At 44.2% G+C, this 20042-nt stretch overlaps 1 protein-coding gene across 1 annotated transcript in view; it reads left to right on the top strand.

Moving 5' to 3' along the window:
• The window catches only part of SHISA7 (shisa family member 7), a 59022-nt gene that overhangs the window by 35560 nt on the left and 3420 nt on the right, over positions 1 to 20042 (top strand). The window contains exons 4-5 of the mRNA XM_053451467.1: positions 6409 to 6468; positions 13214 to 13369. Of these exons, the coding sequence (XP_053307442.1) occupies positions 6409 to 6468; positions 13214 to 13369 (216 nt within the window). The remainder of the gene's footprint in view (positions 1 to 6408; positions 6469 to 13213; positions 13370 to 20042) is intronic.

Below are 20042 nucleotides of genomic sequence, written 5' to 3'. Positions count from 1 at the left end.
ATTCATGTTTGCAATGAGTTTACTGAGTGTACAAAAAATGCATTAGTTTGTAAAAATGCATTAAATCATAATATAGTGAAATTCTTAAATTGTACATTGATTACCTTGATATTTTTATTTGGTGCTTGATCGCCAGATGGACTTCATGCATCCTGATCATAGCCTTCGTAAGGTCAGGCTGAAGTTGGAAAATAAGGCCAAGGTCACAATCGCTGTTCCGATTCATCCCAGAAAGTGTTCAATGGGCTTTATGCACTGGGACACAGTCATGCTACAGCAGGATACGATATTTCCAAAACTGGTGCTACAAAGTTGGAAGCATAAAATTATCTAAAATATCTTTGTATGCTGTAACAAAGGGGCTTAACTCAAACATGAAAAACAGACCATTATCCCTCCTCTACCAAACTTTACAATAGGCACTATGTCACGTCCGCTGTCACTAAATGAGCACTTACCGCAGACGTTCTTCAGCCCTGAATCACCTAGCAAGGAATTGAGCCCCAAGCTAAGTGGACTGGTAGTTATACTTACCAGATGTCCAGTTATACTTACTTATACTAAAAATGACTACTGCAGACTTTGACAAAGGCTAGTGGTCGGATTGTCCATGGACAGTGTTAAAATACCATCATTAGAAATACCCTGGGTTGTCTAGTTTTCAAAAATATATGTTTTTTATGGGGTAAATGGAAAATGGGAAACTTCAATGATATCCCGTGGAGGAAGGGTGACCAGATGTCAAAATTCCAAGTTGAAAAACTGAGTTGTGCATGTCACAAATGTGTCCTTTTAACCCCAGAAAACTCAACAAACCTATGCATGGGTGGTATCACTGAATACAGGAGGTGTTGCTGAATAGATACTGGTATGTTGATAAAGGCTGGTGGTAGAAATACTACGTGGAAAGGGTTAAAATACTAGTATTTTAAATACTCCAGGTTGTCTAGTTTTCAAAACTGTATATTTTGAAAAAGGGTAAATTGAATTGGCCAGCATGAAAAATGTCCCAAATCCCACATGGGGGCAGGATGACCTGATGTCAACATTTCAAATTGAAAAATGTGCAAATCACAGATGTCGCCTTTTTAGCATCAAACAACTCAACAAACGTATGCATGGGTGGTATCACTGCACTCAGGAGCATATATTGGGGTGTTTGGAAGTGGCATATACCAGGAGCTGTAAAGTCATAATTGAGGTACAATGTGTGTGAAATAAATGCAAAATTACTACCACTGTTTGTTAGTAGAATTAGTGCATGGAAAGAGTTAAAATACTAGCATGTGAAATACCCTGGGTTGTCTAGTTTTCAAACATTTATGGTTTGATGTAAATACATTGAACTGATCATCTTCAAATGTATCCCAAATAGGTCACGGGGGCAGAATGACTAGATTTTGAAAACAATGATTTTGAAATAACTATATGGGGACAACAGGCATGGAAAAGAGAGTCCCCAAGTCTACAGGTAGTGCCTTCACAGATTATCTGAGCTCTGGTAGCATAAGGCACTATACCACTCAAAAGCAACTAAAGAACTGCCTTGTGGCTTTACCTGTACAGAGTTAATTACTACTCCAAAACCCAAGGAAACCTTGGACAAGATGTTGGATTATTTCCAGCCACGGCAGCAACATAAAGGCTCTTTGCTGTTCAAAACTAAACTAAACACATAGCAAGGAGATTGAGCCTGAAGAGACATTGTACCCCCACGCTCTGCATCAATAGCCGTCGCGTAGTGATGAGGGAGCAATAAAGCGAGGTCTGAAGTGATAGACCTCGTGCTCCCACCACAGGACTGAGGATGAAGAATCAAGTGAAGCTTGGATGAGGTTAATAAGGCATTAATCTGGTCTATAGGGTTCTATGAAAAAGCCAATAAGCCGATACTTTTCCAGTTTATGGTTGGGGCCTAAATTTGCCTGCCAACCAATTAATGTATATCTATCAAGACCATGTCAACACACGTGGCTGCCTTAAAATTGACCCTCCACCCATTGACAAATGTTTGACAAAAATTGACAGTTTTAGTTGAACAAACTGTGACGGAACCCTCCATCACTGAGGCCCTGGGGAGGCTTGAAAGCCTTTCTACTGACTATTATTATTATTATTTATTGTTTTATATAGCGCCATCAAATTCCGTAGCGCTGTACAATGGGTGGACAGGACATAACAAATAGTATGTAACATAACAATCTCACTTACAGAGGAGGAGGTAATAGAAATACATTTTGAAGCCATGGGACTTAATGGGGTGTCAACTGGGATGTTGAAGTCCCCAAGGATAACAGAAGGAATATCAGAAGAGAGAAAGAGAGGCAGCCATGAGGAGAAGAGGTCAAGAAAGATGTTAGCTGGGCCAGGGGGACGGTATATAACAGCTATGCGTAAGGAGTTACGATTAAATAGTCAGATAGCATGGACTTCAAATAAGGAGAAAGAGAGTGATGGAGCAGAGGGAATGGGTTGAAAAGAGCAAGTTGGGGAGAGTAGGAAGCCTACCCCACCACCCTCCTTGTCATCAGATCGAGGAGTGTGAGTGAGGTGGAGGCCACCATAGGAAAGAGCAGCGGGAGAGGCAGTGTTACAATGGGATAGCCAGGTTTCAGTTAGAGCGAGAAGGTGCAGGGAACTAGAGGCAGTGGTGATGTAAGGCTGTTAGTTTGTTACCGACATAATGTGCATCCAGATTGCAAAAGTAAATAGGGGGTAGGAGGAGGGTATGTGGACAAGATTATTGAAGTTTATGGAATGTTGACTGGGAGAGGATGAGGAAGAGAGAACCAAAGGAGGGCCAGGATTTGGGGAAACATCCCCAGCTGCTAAAAGAAGTAGAAGAGAGAGTGAGAGGAGGTGGGAATAGGTCTTGTGTGAGTGGAGAGATTGCTGGGAGTGAAGGGAGGTGGGAAAAAGGGAGGAGGTGAAGTTGAAAAGTGCTTGGGATGAGAGAAGGGGAGAAGAAAGTAATGATGGTGCAATACAGACATAGTGTGGAGGTGCTGGTAGCTGGAGAGAGATAACTGTTCTACTAATTATAGAGGAAAGTGAAAAGAGGAACAAGAGGATTGTGAGCATGGTAACTGGAGACAGATGGTGATGGGAATGGAGTGGTGGTGGAGCAAACACAATAAGCAGTAGGCAGCACTTGATGACAGTTCAGTGGCATATGGATTGCAGAAAGCCTCCAGGTTCCTCGTTGTCCCTCCTTGTTGCCCTCCTTGGTGAACTCCCTTGGTAAACTCCAAAACAGTGGCACTTAGGAAAATTGGCATTGGGGTGGAAGGTGGCACATAGATGGAAGGTGGCCTCTGCCTCTAACAGGCTTGTGCCTCCAATGTCACTACTGATATAGGGATGGCTGCTTGTTAGGTATTTACCAATTGATAAATTGCAGTATTTCACTTAAGCTATTAGGTTGAATACTACAATGAATTTTATTGCTGCGGTTACAATATTCAACACACCTGCACAACTCAGAAGGATATTTAAAAATGTAAAAATAATATTATTATTCAATATAATAGCTTGTGAATTGGTAGCTTACTTGAGGTGAATAGCATTTCATGGAGCAAAACAAAAATAAAAAAGAAGAATGAGTATAAATCAAATTAATGTTTTTTTTTTAAAGACAAGATCCTTTGAATACATTTTTACTGAATATGTGAAAATGTGGTGAAAATTTAAAATAACATAAAACTGTGTTCCGATTTTGCATAAAATATATACAAATGATAATTTCCATGGTCAAAGTTTTTAAAACAAAAAAGCAAAGTACATTTTTCCAGAATACTCACAATCAAGGGTAATTAAATATTATTATTAATGTAGTAACAAAGAACTCTAAAGTGTTATTTTTATCATGGTTTTTATTTTTTCCTAATACAGCATTGGGATATATTATTCTTTATACCTCAAATGTTAATTGAATGAAACAAAAAATACATTTTTAACATGAATCTCATGACGTCTTGCGAATAATACACTGTCACATTTGTGTTATATTACATAATTATACCATAACAGCATGCCTTAAAATCACCTGAAATGGTTTCAAGCCATATAATTTTCATGATTAAACTAAAATGTGCACCTCTTTATTTAAGCAGGATAACTACCTTTAAACAAATCAAATCCCCCGCAGAGTATATATTCCTAGAAAGTATGCCCTGTAAAGGGAACCAGGTGTTTACCAGGAAGTCTAGATACTTTCTAGATACCCTATTACAACCAAAAATCTAACAGGAACTGGGGATTTTCTCTACATTTTCACACGTCCGGCTCATTGGAGATGGATGCTGCACCTGGGACACCCAGAACTACTCTCTTGAGCTTATATATACCATATATATATATATATATATATATATATATATATATATATATATATATATACTAACTTTAGCATATATATATATATATATATATATATATATATATATATACCACATACACTGCTAAATCAACATTACACAAGAGACCTCCAAATCATGAGATTGCAAATTGATTTAATTCTTTTTTTTTTTTTTACAGTTGAAGCTTGATTTTTCAGAGGGAGGGACCTCTAAACACCAAAATAACCCAAATAAACTATGTGTTGTCTAAAAGCAAACCCAGGTAGACTACTGCAGCCACAAATCAGGATCACAGCATTTACAGTTGTTTTACCTCTACCTTTTCAAATTTCGTATGCGTATCAGGACGAATGCTATTTCATTGTCCCTCCTTTTTCAAAATATAAGTAATTATTTATCAAAATGAAAACATAACTTTTAAGATCAATTAAAATATACTTACAATCAGAATTGTACCACAAAAGAGCACAATCAATTAAAATATGCAACTTTAATCTAGGTAGTCATGGGTAATCAAGTATCACACTACTAATTATACTAACTGCATACTAGAAATAAATTATGCCACCCTAACAATATAGATAAAATGTTCCAAAATATTGCCACAATGTACTAACAAGATGGTAAGATTTCTAAACCAGTAGTAATTAACATCAACAATGGTGGTTACTTTTCTCAATTCAAACATTAGTTGATATTAGCTATAAATTTTCTTGGACTTTTATCCTATAGTTTGGTTTTTGATTCATTTTTTTTAAAAACAGAGAGTATTTTAGTATCTCTTCTGTTCTGTTTTTCCTAAGATGAACTCTAGTGCTGTCCATGTGCCATTCATGCATATCTAGATCACATCCTGACCTTACAACATGCACCCATCTCCTCACAATTATTATTACAATTAAAAAGTTGTTAATTTAAGGCAAGGTTTCCATTTGTTCTTTTTTTGCTAAAAACGCCTATAAAAACGCCAATAGCGCCACCTGGCGTTTTTTTGTGAAAAACGGCTGCAGCCAGATGTTAGCTGTAATTCAATAGGAAATCGCAAAATGCCATTTCCACTTGGCGTTTTTCTGTTTGGCGTTTTTTCAGTCCTCTTTGGCGTTTTTCTGCTTTTTTGGGCTCTGTGGCAGTTTTTCAAAATCGCAGCATGTTGACACTCTGGCGTTTTTTGCAAGAAATCTTGGCTTTTTTTCTCCAATAGAAGTCTATGGGAGAGAAAAAACGCCATGAAAAAGCCATGTGGGTTTATTGCCTTGGCGTTTTTTTATGGCGTTTTTTCCACAGTTACAATGCAGAGGATGGACCCAGTATCTGTGTGTCCTACGAGAAATAGGCTGAAAACAAACAGTTTCACACAAAACAAAGTCCTGGACTGGTTCATATTAAATTTTACACCATTTGGAACAAACATGCCATTACAAACAAACATACGCGACCGGATCCTGCGTGCCAAAAGCAACAGCAAACAATTTGCACCATCATTTGGGGCCAATCTTCCCAGAGGAGCAGACATTCGAAATAAAGCATGCCTTACAAACCACAGAAAAGAGACAAAAGGGTCTACCAAGTAAATGACATCAGGAGAGGGCAGACACTTGCCATTTATCCTAATCCCTTTTAGCTGGGTGAAACTTCTAACTTGTAAAGGCTGGAAAAACTGCCTAAGGTCAAAAAAAGCAATTTCCACAGAAAGGCTAAAACGCCAGAAAAAACTGCAGAAAAAACGCCAAAACGCAGGTAAATGCAGCAGCAGTTTTCGTGGCAGTTTTCCTGGCGTTTTTCATCAAGAAAAAAACGCCGGACAAAAACCCAAGTGGAAACCTAGCCTAATACTCACCTCAAAATCAGTGCAGTGACCATGTATAGTCTGTTTCTTTCTCTCACAGGGCCACAATAAGCAAAATACAATTGGTGCAAACATGCAGGAAATTAAATGGATTTAATACTGTGTTAACATTTTAGAGATTAGAAATATGGAAATTATTGATGTTGTTATTTCTTGTTTCTTTAAAACAATGCAGTAGACAGAACTAAATTATTTTTCTTTCAGATAATATACATCATAACTTTATTCTGACAGTCAACAGTCCAAAGCACTCAGCAACATTAGGTAAGTCTTTTTTTATACATAATCCCTATAGGTGATGTCTGAACTGTTTACATTACATGAGCTACTGCTTCTGGTTTATAATAGGCACCTGTTAGGCCCAATTTTATAGGCGTATGTTAAGTATCGGTATAACATAAGCACCCTAAATCAAGCCTCCCAGAATTTAAAATAAAATAAATAAAAAAATGGGATTTTAACACTATTTTATAAACTATTTTATAGAACAAATGTAAAATATAGAAGTTTCTATAGGTGTGCCTCCTTCTTGCATGAGACCCATGTACTATGTTAGCAGCAAAAAGAACACAATTCTACTGGGAGCTGAGCACAAAGACAACAAGTGCATGGCTTGAGTGTAAAGAGATGCAAATGCAGCTGGTAAACCGAAAGGGACAAGAAAAAAAGAAGCTGTCAGGTGATGAACAATATGAAGAGTGAATATGACAGGAGGTGATAGCTGAAGAAAAACACCTAGCTGAACAACAATAGCTGACTAGTGTATTTAGTACCCACAATAAATGTGGGCATCAGCACAGGCCCCAGGGCTAAAATACCTTTTTGGAATAACACTTCCCCATGCCTTCCTTTGGTGACTAAAAAGAGAATTGATTGCCTGTTATAACCATAATTTACAAAAATAAATGCAGTAAATGAGTATACAGTATACTAACACAAGTGAGACAGGGTGTGCTGAATTTTGTCTGATTAATGACTAGCCGTCAGTCCTATTTCCTGATAATCTCATGTGACTACAAGAAAGAAAGGCTGTATTGGCCCTTCAAACATCTCTCCCTGATGTAGATACAAAGGTCAGTTTACTATGTAGCCCTGACCAGCCTCCCCTGAGATTGCATGCTAATATTCACAAAATTAAACGTGGTCATTTTCAGGCATTGATATGTGAGTTGAATGAAAATTTGCATGTGCTCATAAAATTAAAAAATACTAGGGGAAGAGGTTGAGGGAGGTATTATTTAGGACTTTGCCCCTCTCCAGCTCCCCCACCTTATTTGTTGGTTAATAAACCTCTGAACTACTAGCTTATTTTGAACTTGCGTCAACTTGAATCTACAGTTGAGTGCATGTGAGTTTTGTGTGATTTCTTTGCAAGTGCAAAGGTAATTTTGCATTAGTGAATTGGTAGGTTGGTCTTTTGCTGCTGCAAATAGACCTCAGAGTGTATTGATGATAGCTAATGGACTTTTCCACAGTTTTTATATTTTACTTAATGTTCTGCACACTTTTCCTTTCGTGTTATGATTTCTTCTCAAGAGTGAGCATTTGTTTTGTTGTCTGGATATACACCGATGAGCCATAACATTATGAACAATGACAGATGAAGTGAATAACACTGATAATCTTGTTATCATGGCACCTGTAAGCAGGTAGTATATATTATGCAGCAAGTAAACATTGTGTCCTCAAGGTTGATGTGTTAGAAGCAGGAAAAATGAGCAAGCGTAAAGATCTGAGTGACTTTGACAAGGGCCAAATTGTGTTGGCTACTTCAAAACTGAAGCTCTTGTGGGAAGTTCACAGTCTGCAGTGATCAGTAGCTATCAAAAGTAAAGAAGGAAGAACGATGAATCAGAGACAGGGTCATGGGCAGCCAAGGCTTATTGATGCACGTGGGAGGCGAAGGCTGGTCCATGCGGTCAAATCTAACAGACAATCTACTGTTGCGCAAATTGTTGAAAAAGTTAATGCTGGTTTTGATAGAAAGGTGTCAGAACACACTGCATTGCAGTTTGTTGCGTATGGGGCCACATAGCCGCAGACCAGTTAGGGTGCCCATGCTGACCCCTGTCCACTCCTGAAAGCGCCTATGATGGACACGTGTAAGTAGGTGACCTGGTCTGATGAATCACATTTTCTTTTACGTCACGTGGATGGTTGGGTGCATGTGCATCGCTTACCTGGAGAACACATGGCACCAGGATGCATTCCCTTTCGTGGGAGCATAGCACGGTCGGGCTGTGGTGGCAAGGTACGTGCCTGACACATAGACTCCACTAGGTCTCTGTGCTGTGTGTGCTGTGGTATCTGGCACCAAGACATTAGCAGCAAGTCCTGTAAGTTGCAAGATGGGGCGTCCATCGTTGTCTCCACTCCCATATACAGCTCCAGTGCCGCCTTCCTCGGCGTGCTCGATCACGGGAGGCAAGGGGGGGGCATGTCTGCAGGCCTAACACATGATGTGACGCCTGAGATCCATCATGCCGGTGCTCAGATATTCTGAGACACTCTGTGTGCTACAGCTCTTTGCTCACGTCCCTTTGTTGACCCTGCCTTTTGTTCACTGCCTGCCTATTTACCCAGATTGACTTTTGACCCTGCCTTTTACTCGCTGCCTGCTTACCGACCCGGGGGTTCCCTCTTGACCCTGCCGTTTGATTTGCTCACTGCCTACTTGGCCTCGGACTTCCTCATCACTCCTCTTCCAACTCTAGCTAACAGGTGCCTTACCGTGCCTAACACTATGCCTCGACAGGTCAGGGCTATTTAGCAGCAAAGGAGGGACCTATGCAATATTAGGCGGTCATAATGTTATGGCTGATCAGTGTATTGTTGGTTGGCTTTTGTTTTCTGAATGAACTATTGCTTATTGTCATGTGAGTGGATGTTATATTATTTATGTTTACTGTTTATTATGATGTGATGGTATAGTATGCATATACTCCAGGTCCTCTGAACCAAGATGTATTGAAAGTAAATATTCTTTTTTTTAAGTGCTATCATAAGGTCAACGGTAAACTAACTTTTGGATGTTATCAGTTACAAAGTTACTTGATTAAAATTAATGTAACGTTCATGGAAATAGATTTGATATTTTGCACTTAAATTGAAAGGAAGTTTTCCTTATGTTATTGCTATCTTAATAATTACCTTTTAAAAACTCTCTCTTTTTATACCCTAATGTATGCAGCAATGAAGTGGAATGGTAGAAAAACCCTAAACTCATTTAGTAGGTGAAGCTGTAGCGCCCAGTTCACCCGCACTTAATAGAATGGCCACCATCAATCCATGTATAATCCCCCCCCCCCAATTTTGAAAGAATCGTTTTGAGCTTGAAAAAGTATTTTTGATTACAGTTAATATTGCAAATTGTAAACTCAATAGATTTATTGGGGTCTCTTGCACGAGAATTGAGTCCTGTAGCTCTGGCCAGCTCCAATGAATTTGTTGAAATAAAATAACTCATGTCTGGATTGTAGTTCGGGTTGACTGCCAACTTGTTGCATCTTATTGTTCTTGACTTGCAGAGACAGGATCTTGGAACTCCAATAGGACTCACTAACTTGACATCCAACTTGAGAGGTTCACATAACATACTGTTAGAAATCTTGGGATTACAACCAGTAAAAGTTATATGCCCATGTCACCACCAGGAGGTTCTATGATTCCTGCCTTCCTGTGTCAGCCATGTTCTAGTTCCTAAACATTTGTAGATATCTGCTAATCAAAGGTGTTAATGACCAGAATTGACCCCAGCTTCCTTTGCTGGAGCATTGTTTTTCTGACCTGTGATTAATTTCTTCTTGGTGTTTGCCTTTGATGATTTTGTTTTTGACTCAAGTTGTGGACTCACCTGAAATTCCATAGAGAACTCTGGAAATAGCCGACCTGAACAGATTGATAAACCTGTAAGATTGTCCTTTGTCATAGAAATCCTCCAAAAAATGAAGGATGAAATTCAAAGGGGCCGGATGAGGATCCACTTATTGTCCCACACACCAAGTGTGCCAGACTCTCCAGGCTACCTTGTAATACTTGCGCGTGCCTGGAGCCCAGAACTCCTGGAGCAGGAGTCGAGTCACCTCTGATAAGTCGAAGCCTTTTGGGGGACACCCAATATCATCCAGGCAACCAAGGATAGATGCCCTTCTAGAACCAGTGGGTGAGGGAGAGGAGGGAAAAGATGGAAGCGCCAAGGGATCTTGGTTTCCAACCAAGCTGGGAACCACAGCACGGAGGCCCTCAATGGAGTGACCAGAAGCAGAACTACCCGAGAGCGCCTGAGATGCTGAACTACACGAGGGATCATGGAGAATGGGGGAAACGCATAAGCTCCCAAACTATAGCCACTCCTGCAGAAATGCCAGATAAAAAAGTGGCTCAATTGAGCGTTAGTCCAGGAGTGTTGAAGCTCTGAGAAAACTTCCCTGTGGACTCTACAGTCCCTCAAATCCCTACAGTGCCTGGAAAACCAATCCACAAACTGATTATCCCCCCCCCCCCGGGAGGTATTCTGCTTGCAGGATAATGTTGCAGAGTAATGACCAAATCTCCTTCTTGATGGCAGTAATCTTGGACATGGGAAGATGCAGCAGAGACTCCACAGAGTCGACTTTAAATCCCAGAAATTGGATCTTCACCATGGGGCAGAACTGAATCCAAAAGGAAGGGTCTTAAATTGCCAGACGTGACCTTGCCAGAGGAATCTCTTATGGTCCCGATGGATGGGAACTGCTAGGTAGGGGTCCTTTAGGCCTAGTCTAGTCTCCTGCCATCAACAGGTCCCGCAGCAGATGGATGCCTTCTATTTTGAAATGGCTGTACACCACAAAAGTGTTCAATGCCCTGAGGTTGATAACTGTGCGAAACTCTCCAGATCGCTTTCTAAGGAAGCTAAGGAACCCCGGAGGACCTGAGTCCCTCTGAATCGCACCTTTCTCTAGAAGGTTGAGGAGTTCCATATCCACCAGATCCTGCTCTGCACGGCTTCTGTGAGGAGCATCTGCTTCAAAAGGAGAAGAAACAAAGTCTATCTGGAAACCCCTTACTGCCTGGAGGACCCAGAGGTCTGACATAATCCAATCCCAGTTGAGAGATCCTGCCGACAACCTGCGGCAGAGAAGAAGGAAAGAAAGCAGCCATACTCACCATTGTGGGATCCTCCTCTCTGAAAAGGTGCAGCTCACCTTCCTTTGCCCGTGAAAAGGACGAACGGTAACCAACCGCTAAAGGAGGGTGCGGGTTGCCCATAGCTTCTGGAGCCTTCTGGTTGGTAATGGCTGGAGACCCGGCCCCGTGGTCGCCCACCCTGGCCGAGAAACGTGGTCTCTCCTGAAATACCCCCCTTTATGGAAGTCTTTGCATTGCTCCACGACTTGATGTGAGACAGAAGCTGGAGGGCGTTTAGCTTGAACTCCAGAGTGACCTCAATCTTGTCCATTACATTCAGTCCACAGTTTGTTGTGCACCTCTCTCTCCAGGGGCCAGCACAACCATTTTTGTAGATACTTACAAATGTTGTGGTCCTTGGATGCCGCATGGCCATAGGGTTGAAAAGGACTGCATCCGAGGGCTCTAAGACCCAGGCATCTGGTTGGCCCGAGGTAGTGAGGGCCATAGAGAACATTGACTGGTGGGGCTCACCCACCGTGTTTTCGGCACAAAGCGCAACATCCACCCTCCAGGGGAATCCAGAGTGTCAGAGAGAGCAGATTCGCTCGACTCCCCTGCACGCCACTCATCCAGAAGAGTCAGAGGTCCTTCTGAGAGCCCTTCCTTCATGGAGGAGTGGACAGAGCATCTAGGTGCAGCTGTAACAAGTGAAAACAGCAGGTAGGAGTAAGCTACACTGCCGACAAGGCGCAAACAAGATGGCTGCATAAATTGTGCGATAGCGAGACCTCGTGGTCATAAGTAAGATGACCGCCAATCTGACTTGAAGCCAGGTCGGAGACCTAGCAAGATGGCCACCGTGGTGCCGACATCACAAAGATGGCGGTGAGACCTCGCAAGATGAGAATGTCTCCAAGATGGCCACCGCAAGGGAGAAGAAAACAGTCGAAAACACTACAAAGTATAGCAAACGGAGAAAAACTAAAACAATAAACAGGAGGGAAAACTGGCTAGAATGGAAGAGAAAACCCCTGTCAGGTCCCCAAAACTAGGAACCAACTAACCAGTCAGTGAGCAGCAAAGAAAGAGGAGGGGATATTGATGGGGTTATATACTCCTGCACTGTTATCTGGTTCTCTTACGTTCTTGTGTTCACCTTTTCTTTGCTGTTAAATTGGTGAGAGTAAAGGAAGTAATGCAAATATGAGCCTTCTGTCATGCTGTAAAATTCAAGGCATCAGCTGGATACACTAACTAACTGTGCTGTACAAGCCATGTACAAGGCAGGCTCTCCCAGGTATACCAGAGCTAGCATTTTGAACTACCTAACATCCATCTACTATACGTTCCAGCAATCCAGTGTAGAAAAAACTTGCGGGCGCGGGCGGTCTTGCTGGGGCTGCGGGCGGGAGCAGGCGGTCAGGCACTGTACCTGCGGGTTCCGGTAATCCCGCGCAGTCCTGCAAGGCTGCCTTCTCGCTGCTCCCTTACAGTGTCTCCTATCTTGCTCTGCCGAGGAACAAAACAGAGTCACGTGATGTGACGTCACTTCCTGTGACTCCGCCTTGTTCCTGGGTGGAGCAAGAGAAGAGACGCTGTGAGGGAACAGCTTGAGGGCAGCCTTGCGGGACTGCGCGGGAAATCAGGTAAGGAGGCGGGCGTGATTGGCCACAAATGTGGCGGGAGCGGGCGGGATTGGCCACAAATGTGGCGGGAGCGGAACACCCATATTGCGGGAGCGGGATTAAAAACAGCGGGAGCGGGATTAAAAAAGACGTCCCGCGCAGGGCTCTAATCCAGTGTTTTTTCTTTCACTCTAATACTAATTTATACCTTTTAAATAATATATATTTTATCTTTCTTATTCATTAACACATTGTTTTGTTTTTTTTACTAGATTGCAGAATGAACAATGTTCAGTTTCCAGCTGCACCCACAAAGTACAATACTTTGTCCTTCTCTCGCTCATTCCATAACCTCTCCCACCTACCACCTTCTTATGAGTCTGCCATCAGGTCTGACATCAGCCGGTACTCTTCACTGAAGAGACTTGGTAAGAATTTCAAATTATGTTTTTTACTTACTTTACTTCTACTTCCTTTATTTTTACAAGGTATTTAAAAAACTGTGTTAAGCTAGAATCCTCTTATATACAATTACTACATTTGTCACACTGTAAGACCAATTAATTGCCTGATTATGAGAATTTAAATTTAAAATTGTGATCTGCAGCTTTATGAACAGAGTATTTAGTATATTTAGTTGTCTATAAATGGAAAGCTATCTCTCACCAACCTGGATCAGGGGCCGCTGGTACGAAGGAGAGGGAGACCACCTTCTGCCAGTCTCCAGCCACAGCGGCCTCCACGGAGGAGAGGGAGACCTCCCTCTGTCAGCCAGCAGCCACAGCAGCCTCCACGGAGGAGAGGGAGACCGCCCTCTGCCAGCCTGCAGCCACAGCAGCCTCCATGGAGGAGAGGGAGACCTCACTCTGTCAGACAGCAGCCACAGCAGCCTCCAAGGAGGAGAGGGAGACCCCCTTCTGCTAGCTACCAGCCACAGCAACCTCCACAGAGGAGAGGAAGACCTCCATCTACCTCCACATGCCCTCTGGTGGTTAGACCCAGAACCGCAGGCACCTATACTTATAGGCTACGGTCTAGCCACACTCAAGATGGCTGCCGGATTCCACCAAACAGGAAGTGACATCAGCCTGTTTAAATCTTGGCGCCAATTGCTCCAATTGGTGCCTAGTCACTTCTTCTTCCTTTATAAACTCCCAGTGGACATTCAGACCTTGCCCTCTGATGGTCGTACCTATTCCTATAGTGTTACTCCTCGGTGTGCGTTCTGGTTCGTGTTTTCTGTTATTGACCCCGGCTTGTTATTCGTTTCTCTTGACCTCTGGATTCCTGACCACGGTTTGTCATTCGTATTTCGTGATCTCTGGTACCCCGACGTCGGCTTGAACCTGACCTTGTACTTATCCGTACCTTGTGTCCTACCTGCACCACTGTCTCCTACCTCGCTGTGCGTGACAGTATCAGAGGGCCATTATGAGACGGGCATCAGTAGGACAACAAGGTTCCTGCGAGGGTCGCCTAGATGAGATGGACCATCGTTTGGATCAGTTCGCCCAAGCGCTCCAGACCCTGTTACAGCGCTCTGATCCAGCTCTCCAAGTGACACAGTCCTCCACAGCCTCGGCTCCTGTGCAGACGGTTCATGTACCTCTACATCTACCTCTACCAGCTCGTTACAGAGGTGATCCTGCTGCTTGTCGTTGGTTCTTGAACCAATGCGAGATCCACTTCGAACTGTCTCCTTATGCATTCCCTACCAACCGGGCCAAGGTGGGATACGTTATCTCTTGGCTTGGGCCTCTCCACTCTGGGAAAGAGACAATCCGGTACTTCATTCCTACGCTGAATTTGTGGCCTCACTACGCTCAGTTTTTGATCTTCCTGGGAGGTGGACTACTGCGTCATCATCTCTCTTCATCATCCGCCAGGGGTCTCATTCTCTTCTGGACTATGCCATAGAATGCTGCACTCTCATGGCAGAGGTGAACTGGACCAATGAGGCACTGGTCGCCGCATTTATAAATGGACATTCTGAGACTCTAAAAGATGAGATTGTGGCTAGAGACTTACCTGTCGAGTTGGAGAATGTGATGGAGCGTACGTTTCCCAAATCGATCTCCGACTGCGCGACAGACAAGCACAGAGGGAGGAGATGAGGAACAGAGAGAGACCCAGGCGACCCAATATAAATCTAGCTCCACGTTTCATTCCCCCGGCTGTTTCAACTATGAGCCCTGAAGAACCTATGCAAGTGGGGGCTACCAGACTTTCTGAGCAAGAAAGAAACCGTAGGAGACAGGAGGGTCTCTGTATGTATTGTGGCCAGACTGGACATCTTGTGAGAAATTGCCCCAAGAAGCCAGGAAATGCCCGCACCTAAGCAGGCTCAGGGGACCTGCCATAGGTGTATTAGATGTTTCCTCTGATTTGCTAGTTTCCCGCATGACAGTTCCTGTTCGTCTATCCTGGTCCTCCGGGCACATCTCTACTGAGGCCTTTATAGATTCCGGAGCGGCGGGTAACTTCATAGACGCTACCTTTTGCCAACAAGCCAGCATTCCTACTGAACCACGAGCTGTTCCCCTCATCCTAGAAGCCATTGATGGGAGACCCTTTCAACCGTCTACTGTGACCCATTCTACGTCACCACTCACGCTAACTGTCGGGCTCCTTCACGAGGAACAGCTGTCTTTCCATGTCATCCGTACCCCCACAATATCACTCATTCTGGGGTTTCCGTGGTTACAGTCTCATAACTCCACCATAGACTGGTTTCATGACAGATCACGGCATGGGATAAGGATTGTGTCAAGAATTGCCACAGACCGATCCGCCTCGCCTCCTTGTCCCCAGCTTCAAAACCTCCAGTGTTGCTGCCTCGCCTCCTTGTCCCCAGCTTCAAAACCTCCAGTGTTGCTGCTTGAACCATACCAACAGTTCGCAGACGTCTTCGACAAAAAGGAGGCAGAGAGATTACCACCACACAGGCCATATGATTGTCCTATCGACTTATTACCCGGGACTATGCCTCCTCGTGGGCGTGTCTGCCCACTATCCATTCCTGAGACACGAGCTATGGAGTCTTATATCAAGGAGAACCTTAAAAGAGGTTTTATTCAGCGATCTATGTCACCCGCAAGGACAGGCTTCTTCTTTGTATGGAAAAAGGATGGGGACCTTCGCTCCTGTATAGATTATCGAGGTCTCAACAAGATCACTCGACGTAATACATACCCGATACCTCTGATCACCGAACGACAGACTGCGTGATGCCAAAATATATACCAAGTTGAACCTGCGAGGGCCGTACAACCTCGTCAGGATTTGACCCGGTGATGAGTGGAAGACTGCCTTCAACACTCGGTCCGGCCATTATGAGTATACCGTTATGCCCTTCGGACTATGTAATGTCCTGGCAGTCTTCCAGGAGTTCATTAATGATTTTCTTCGAGATTTCCTTCCACAGTTCGTAGTGGTATACCTGGACGACATCCTGATATACTCTCCTGACCTCCAGACTCATCGGAGACACATGTGCAGTGTCTTAGCTCGATTGCGACTTCATGGACTTTACGCTAAGTTAGAAAAATGCTCCTTCGAGGTACGCAAAGTGACATTCCTAGGGTATGTCATAACCCCAGAGGGGTTCGAGATGGACCCGACTAAGGTCCAAGCGATCAAGGAATGGCCTCAACCGATAGGGCTGAAACCTCTTCAACGCTTCCTGGGGTTTGCCAACTACTATTGGAAATTCATTCGAGATTACTCTAAGATCGTTGCACCGCTCACGGCCCTTACCAAGAAGGGTTCCAACACACAATCTTGGACACCTGAGGCGATTCAAGTCTTCGCTCGACTTAAAGACAAGTTCATCACTGCTCCGGTACTCAGACATCCCGACCCACAGCAACCCTTCGTGTTGGAGGTTGACGCATCTGAGATTGGGGTAGGAGCAGTACTATCCCAAAGAGCCTCCTACAGTGGCCCGTTGCACCCTTTCGGGTACTTTTCTAAACGATTCACACCAGCTGAAAGGAACTATGACGTGGGTAACAGGGAACTACTAGCAGTTATTTTCGCCTTGGAGGAGTGGCGTCATCTGCTCGAGGGGGTTCATGTGCCCACTACGATATTGACTGATCATAAGAACTTAAAATATATTGGGTCCACTAAGTGCCTTAACCCTCGTCAAGGGTTGCTTTTTCTGTCTCGATTCCCTTTTGTGCTTACTTACAGACCTGGGACAAAGAACGTCAAAGCCAACGCCCTTTCACGCATGTTCACCATACCCGAGGAAGAGGAGAACCGGGTTCCAGAATCCATCATTCCATCAGGCAAACTCATGGCACCTGTACAACTCCGCTGTCTAACTCCCCTGATTGACCAACTCTCAGGCATGCAGAATGGAGCTCCATCAGCCTTACCTGCGGGCAAACTATATGTACCGTTAGAGCTGAGAACGGAGGTTCTGAGTCTTTGCCATGGTTCTAAGATGGCTGGTCATCCCGGAACAGCCTGTATGAAAGAGCTGGTCTCCCGAACCTTCTGGTGGCCAGATTGGAGCAAGCACACCACAGAATACGTCAAAGCGTGTACAGCTTGTGCTGCTAATAAGGCTTCCAGACTACCACCTGCCGGTCTGCTTCAACCTCTTCCTCGTCCCTCTGCTCCATGGACTCATCTGGCAATGGACTTTATTGTTGATTTACCCAGTTCCCGGGGTCACACCGTGATCCTTATGATTGTGGACCGCTTCTCCAAGATGGCGCAAATGGTACCACTGAGGAAACTCCCTAATGCTGCAGTCCTATCCCAGGTTTTTATTCGGGAGGTGGTACGCTTACATGGGTTACCTACAGAGATTGTGTCTGACCGTGAAACGCAATCTGTGGCACGTTTTTGGCGGGAGTTTACCAGGGCTCTCGGAATCAACCTTGCTGTCTCCTCCGCATATCATCCCCAGACTAATGGGGCTGCTGAGCGAGCTAATCAGCACCTCGAACAGTTCCTACGTTTATTCGTGAACGATCATCAGGATGACTGGGTTGATCTCCTGCCATTCGCAGAATTTGCACGTAATGATTCTATACAGGAGTCCACTGGGGTTTCTCCCTTCTACTACCTCTACGGTCTGCATCCGCAGGTGTTTCCTAGCTCTCTCCCTACGTCCTCGGTTCCAGCCCTCGATGCACGTATTGCCTCTCTCCACTCCACCTGGTTATTTGTTCAAGCTGCACTGGAACGGGCTGCTCTGCGCCAGAAGCGCTACGCTGACAGAAGAAGCTCGCCACACCCTACCTACTCTCCAGGGTGTGGTTATCCACCAGGTACCTGAGGCTTAGAGTTCCTACCATGAAGTTGGCGCCGCGCTTCATCGTCCTTTTTCAATTGTCCAACGTGTCAATGCTGTGGCTTATGAACTCTCCTTGCCCAGGACCCTGTGTTTTTCAAGGGTCTTCCACGTCTCCCTACTCAAACCACTCGTGTGTGATTACACCGTGCGTCATCCCGCTTTCCCCACGACCCCAGTGGAGCAGGAGGGGGACGCGTTGCCCAGGCCATCCTTGACTCCAGGAGACAACAAGGGAGTCTCCAGTATCTTGTCCATTGGAGGGGACATGGGCCTGAAGAATGCTCCTGGGTTCCTGCAGCATGGCTCCTTGCACCTTATTTGATTTGGTACTTCCACTCACGGAGGCCAGCATGTCTTGGCGAAGGTCGCCCTGGGGTCGCCCCTTAAAGGGGGCGTACTGTCACCAACCTGGATCAGCGGCCGCTGGTACGAAGGAGAGGGAGACCACCTTCTGCCAGTCTCCAGCCACAGCGGCCTCCACGGAGGAGAGGGAGACCGCCCTCTGCCAGCCTGCAGCCACAGCTGCCTCCACGGAGGAAAGGGAGACCTCCCTCTGTCAGCCAGCAGCCACAGCAGCCTCCAAGGAGGAGAGGGAGACCCCCTTCTGCTAGCTACCAGCCACAGGAACCTCCACAGAGGAGAGGAAGACCTCCATCTACCTCAGCATGCCCTCTGGTGGTTAGACTCAGAACCGCAGGCACCTATACTTATAGGCTACGGTCTAGCCACACTCAAGATGGCTGCCGGATTCCACCAAACAGGAAGTGACATCAGCCTGTTCAAATTTTGGCGCCAATTGCTCCAATTGGTGCCTAGTCACTTCCTCTTCCTTTATAACCTCCCAGTGGACATTCAGACCTTGCCCTCTGATGGTCGTACCTGTTCCTATAGTGTTACTCCTCAGTGCGCGTTCTGGTTCGTGTTTTCTGTTATTGACCCCGGCTTGTTATTCGTTTCCTCTGACTTCTGGATTCCTGACCTCTGCTTGTCATTCTTATTTCGTGATCTCTGGTACCCCGACCTCGGCTTGAACCTCCGTACTTTGTGTCCTACCTCGCTGTGCGTGACTACTGTTGAGGTGACAGTACATTACATGACTTTATATTATTAAATATTCCATAAAGTAAACTATCATGAAAAGCAAAGTATGAATTGACGATAATATTCAGTTACATGAGAACTTGTGGTAATTAGCAGATTTGTGTATTTTTATCTAACAATTAAATTAACACCATCATGGAGAATGCTTGCACACAGGCAACAAACCTCTATCCATATAGGTATAAAAATAGCAAATGAAATACAATTCTTTACTTCTAAAACTTAGGTTGCTATGAACAAATCAATTATTTGGGAGACTATAAGAATGTCCTAGAAATCATGGTTGTTTTTTAATTTTTGTTTTATCAGAATTTTGGATTACTATTGGTTTTATATTTAAAATAAGCAATTTCAGTAGGTGTTTCTGCGTAACAGCTGCCATCTAACATTTGCCAGATAATGCACACTACCCAGTAGCGTCCAAAACATATTAGACACTAAAAAGAGCTGCACAGAAACACATGAATTATTAAGTTATAACGCAAACATAGAAACATAGAATTTGACAGCAGATAAGAACTGGCCCATTTAGTCAGCCCATGTTTAACCCCTTCAGGACAAAGCCCGTACATGCTCACGATGTAATGCATTCGTGACGAGTGAGGCTAACGAGGTTATTGGATGGAATTTAGCAAATAACTAGTTCTCAAACATATATGGTTTGATGGGTATAAGTGGCCAGCAGTATG

Source organism: Spea bombifrons, chromosome 12 (genome assembly GCF_027358695.1).
Source record: "Spea bombifrons isolate aSpeBom1 chromosome 12, aSpeBom1.2.pri, whole genome shotgun sequence".
NCBI lineage: Eukaryota > Metazoa > Chordata > Amphibia > Anura > Pelobatidae > Spea > Spea bombifrons.
Note: the sequence above shows the minus strand (reverse complement) of the source record. Positions and strands in the feature narration are given on the sequence as shown.